At 35.5% G+C, this 5038-nt stretch overlaps 1 protein-coding gene across 1 annotated transcript; it reads left to right on the top strand.

The window, feature by feature from the left end:
- Window positions 1–3261: 3261 nt before the first annotated feature.
- LOC108403161 (olfactory receptor 4K2) lies at window positions 3262–4218 on the top strand. The gene has a single exon (XM_017670108.2). The coding sequence runs from the start codon at window positions 3265–3267 to the stop codon at window positions 4216–4218; it is 954 nt and encodes a 317-aa protein (XP_017525597.1). The 5' UTR covers window positions 3262–3264.
- Window positions 4219–5038: the final 820 nt, after the last annotated feature.

The following is a 5038-nucleotide window of genomic DNA, read 5'->3' on the forward strand; positions in this document are numbered from 1 at the left end:
TTTTGGACTATCATGAACAAAGTTGCTATGAACGTCCATCCATAGGTCTTTCAGGGACTTATGCCTTCATTTCCTTTGGGTAAATGTCTTAAGAGAATCTTTACTGAGTTATATAGTAATTGTATGTTTGACCTTAAGTAAATTGCCAGACTGTTTTCTACAATGGCTGTACCATTTTGCATTTCTACCAACTGTATATGAGAGCTCTTGTTGTATTCTTGATATAAGTATTTCCTTCCAGTCAGTGGTATACCTTTTCATTTACTTGTAACTTTTCAAAGAGCAGAAGTTTTAAATTTTGATTTAGCCCATCATCAAAGTTCTTCTTATCTTTTCTTAGAAAATTTGACTTAACTGGCTCAAAAGGACTTGACCCTATGTTTTATTTTAGATTGTTATTGTTTTAGCTCTTATATTTAGGGCTATACACATTTCAAATTAATTTTTGTATAAGGTGCAGACAAAGATTAAGGATATTTACTTATTTATTTTTGCATATGGATTTACAGTTGTTCTTTGTTGAAAAGGCTATTCTTTCCTACTGAATTATTCTGGCATTTTGTTGAAGATCAGTTACTACATGTGTGTATTTCTTCTGGACCCTCAGTTCTGTTCTATTCATCTACTTGCCTATCCTTAGGTAAATACTACACCATATTGGCTTCCAGAGCTTTAAGTTTTGAAAACAGAAGAACCCTAACAAACTGTTTTGACTATTTTAGGCCCCCCAATTTTTTCTTAGGTCCAAAAATAAATTTTATCTAACCTTGAGCATAGCTTGCTTCTTCCCCTTACCTACCTTTATCCTGGGACCCAGGCAGATGAAAAAAAGCAACAGTGGAATCGCACATTGAATATTAAAACTTGTGGTTGTATGTATCACATGATATTCTGTTATATCACAGTGACTAAAGCAAGTTTCATATATTCAAAACTTTGCTAAATAAAGTGGGAATTATACTACTCCCATAGCAAGGAAGGGTCCCTGAAGGGACCGGCCAGGTAGAAAAAATAGCCAATTTTGATTTTTAAAAATGCAATCTTTTATGGAAACTTGCATAGGACAATAATTACATAGTTATTATTCAGTAAATAAATAATTCATAATGACAGAGTTACTTGGAATTCTTGTTTTATTAATCACAATTACATGCACATTGCTAGTACTTTAATCAAAGTGATATCTTTATACCTATTTCATCTCATACTCTGCCTTAGGTTTCTCCCTTCTCCAAACCCTCTGGATGAATCCTTAATGAGTATTGTTTCCAAATCATCATAATCTAACAATTCCACAATGGCTCTTTGTTGTTTTTTACATCAAGTTATAGTTTAGAATGGCATTCTTGTTATTCCAAAATGCTGAGTATCTTGCTCCTGCAAGTAAGTTACACTATTTTATTCTCCACATGCACTTTTATTCCCCTTGCCAATCAAACTTTCAGTTTTCATCCTAGGTCAGGTTCATGTAATTTCTTTTGCAAGAACACTTTCTTAATTAATTGAGCTCATTATAAATTTTCCTTTATCTAAAATGCAGTTCACTCATAAGCTCTGAGAACTGGTTGAACAATTGATTTATTTGACTAAACTTTTTTTCACTAAATGTTTTATTTATGGGTGTCCAATGTTTCCAAATAAACTATTAATCACTTGAAGCAGAAGTAATGTTTTGAATTTTATTTTCCACTGGCTCTAGAACAGGATAGGATAACCAAGAGTGCTTGCAAAAATTTGCTGATTTGATATTTCCAGCTGCCTCTTAAATGATGGCTTTTTCAACTCTCATTCCCTGAATCTCTCAGGTCCACGTGACAACAACCATTATTAAGTCCCCATAAGACTCTTGAAATATATTGCTGTTGTGAACTAAATAATACCATCTTTGTTGTTTAATAAATCCCATTGTGAGACAATTTCTTGGTTAATTCCCCAGTCCCTACAACATCCATTTTACCTACAGCTGCTAAATGGCTAATGATTTAAGTAGATCACTTATTTATATTTAAAACTACCTCTTGTATGCACTCTTTCAGAGTCCATTTAACACTCTGAATAATCTAAAGCCCCAGTTCTTCTACAGATCTGGTAAGCAAACATTGCAAATGATTTCTACTGAAAGATTTTTAATGTCTGCTCTTGATTCTTGCATCTCCTAGTCTCTATTCCATGGAGCTGAGATCAATAAAATATATATGTTTGCATATATGAAGGGAGGATTCAAACAGGAGTGGGATTAAGGAGATTGATATTTGATATTTTTTCCATAAAAATGTGATGTATTCTTTAGAAGACAAAGGTAAAATTTTAATCGGAGAATTATGAATATTTATAGGAAGAACTGACTCATATTTTAACAAAAAGAAATTAAGAAGAAAAGTTAAGTGCCTTTCCCTGGGTTGTATGGTTGTAGTAAACTTGGTAATAAATCATTCTTCTCCACTCTTTAAACATCAGCAAAACTAATATTCTCTGTGTTTCTGAGGAGTTGCAAACCACGTAATTTTATCTGTGAACACGCTGAAAATCTCTGAAAATTTCAAGAGTTCTGTAACTGCTCATTGAAGCCTCTCTGTAATGTGGCTTAAGAACCCATACCACTTATATATAATATAATTTTATATGCTCTTTCAGTAAGGATATTCTTATGGATGAATTCTAAATGACTAATTGTGTGTGTGTGTGTTTAACACATTGTGACCCCAGTGTGAGTAGTTACTTAATGTTGGTTATCTTTAGGATTATATAGAAGAATGGATGGGCCAATATGTAGGTAAGTAGATCTCTCTTCCGGATATCATTGCAATTTGATTGCTTTTTAATACCAGATAGGCAAGTGTTATTTTCAACACCCATGGCTTAAGTGCTATTTCACTACTATCTCTAATGTCCTATAATTATCTTTCAAGCTAATATACCAAGGAGGATGGAAAGAATAGTAAAGGTAAGTTTTCATAGAGGAAACAGTCTGTGTAACTGTAGGATTGACTCATATCAGTAGCAGAGTTCTGACCCTTTGGAAGGTTCTGACACTCTACTGGTTGGTTCCAGTGGGGAAGGATTAGACTTCAGAAGCTGAGCGACTAAGGTAGAATCAGGAAGCCATTTACAGAAGGGGGACAAAGTTTACTGAAGAATTGGAGAAAAAAAGGAGTCTAATTTCCAAGTAAATTCTTGGAAATGGAGCTTTTGCTTCAACAGAATCATACTGCCTCTTGATTTTTTTTTCTCTTTGGTATAGGCTTCCCCCTATCAATCAGGACAATGGATGTGGCCAATAGGTCTACTGTTTCTGAATTTGTTTTGCTGGGACTGTCTAATTCCTGGGAACTACAGATGTTTTTCTTTGTGGTATTTTCATTGTTTTATGTGGCAACAATAGTGGGTAACAGCCTCATAGTCATCACAGTTGTCGCTAACCCTCACCTACACTCTCCCATGTATCTTCTGCTCACCAACCTTTCCATCATTGATATGTCTCTTGCTTCCTTTGCCACCCCTAAGATGATTACAGACTACCTCACTGGGCACAAAACCATCTCCTTTGATGGCTGCATCACCCAGATATTTCTTCTACACCTTTTTACTGGTACCGAGATAATTTTACTTATGGCTATGTCCTTTGATAGGTATATTGCAATATGCAAGCCCCTCCACTATGCTTCAATCATGAGTCCTCGGGTGTGTGTTGCCCTCGTAGTGGCTTCCTGGGTGGTGGGAGTCATGCATTCAATGAGCCAGGTCATATTTGCTCTCACGTTACCATTCTGTGGCCCCAATGAGGTGGACAGCTTTTTCTGTGACCTTCCTGTGGTGTTCCAGCTGGCCTGTGTGGATACTTATGTTCTGGGCCTCTTCATGATCTCAACAAGTGGCATAATTGCCTTGTTCTGCTTTATTCTTTTATTCAATTCATATGTTATTGTCCTGGTTACTATCAGGCATCATTCTTCAGGAGGATCATCCAAGGCCCTTTCTACCTGCACGGCTCATTTCATTGTTGTCTTCATGTTCTTTGGGCCCTGCATCTTCATCTACATGTGGCCACTGAGCAGTTTTCTTGTAGACAAGATCCTGTCTGTGTTTTACACCATCTTTACCCCCATTCTGAACCCAGTAATCTACACCTTGAGGAATCGAGAAGTGAAGACAGCCACAAGGAAACTGAAGAACAGGCTTCTAAATTCCAACAAAGCAACTCCTGTATGTTACTTTTAGTTTTAACTTCCTAGGCATTAAGTGCCACAGTTCTGTGTACACAACACAGGTCACATGCTGTTCTTATTTCTGGAGTTCTTATCAAACTGTAATTGCTAAAATTTGTGAAGGAGGAAGGCAAGTTTGTGTTAAAAACTTTTCTCAGGCATTATATTTAAAGTAATTTTAAGTTTCAGAAAAACAAGTTGACAGAAACCATTTCTTCCAGAAGCAAAGACTACCTGTAAAAATGCCAAGAGTCACTGTTCCACATAGAAAATATAATATTAATAACCTATTCATTGGAAAAGAGAAGAAATGAGAAGAAGTATAGATTAAAGGAGAAGTGGGAGGTAGTGGCATACATAAAACCAGTGACTGAGTTACTCAGATAGTTGTCCCTACATATGATAGATTAGTAAGATTTCTATAAGCCTTAGAAACTCAATACTACTTTCCGAGAGGCCTCTAGCAAATAGGCAGTTATTTTCTACATATATCCCTGAGTCAATCCTACATAACTTTTAAACCAATTTGTAATCTGTTCTTTTAAAGAAAACCTGAGATATATTTCACTACAAATATTGATGAGGGCCAAAGAAAATGCTGTAAGTACAGAAGTCTTCACTACTTGCTTTATTTAATAAGCAAAGAAATATAGCAATAACTCCTGAAAATGCAGAATGAATAAAGAGGCTGGAGAATTCTGCCAATCGGAAAACATTATGAAATGAGTTTCAAATCAGTACACTTTGTTTCATATAGATACTATGCCAGCTTAATGCCTGGGATATGAAAGCTAGAATTAAATTAAGAGATACAGTTTATGATAATTCCAAGT

The sequence above is a fragment of the Manis javanica genome, chromosome 8 (genome assembly GCF_040802235.1).
Source record: "Manis javanica isolate MJ-LG chromosome 8, MJ_LKY, whole genome shotgun sequence".
Classification (NCBI taxonomy): Eukaryota; Metazoa; Chordata; class Mammalia; order Pholidota; family Manidae; genus Manis; species Manis javanica.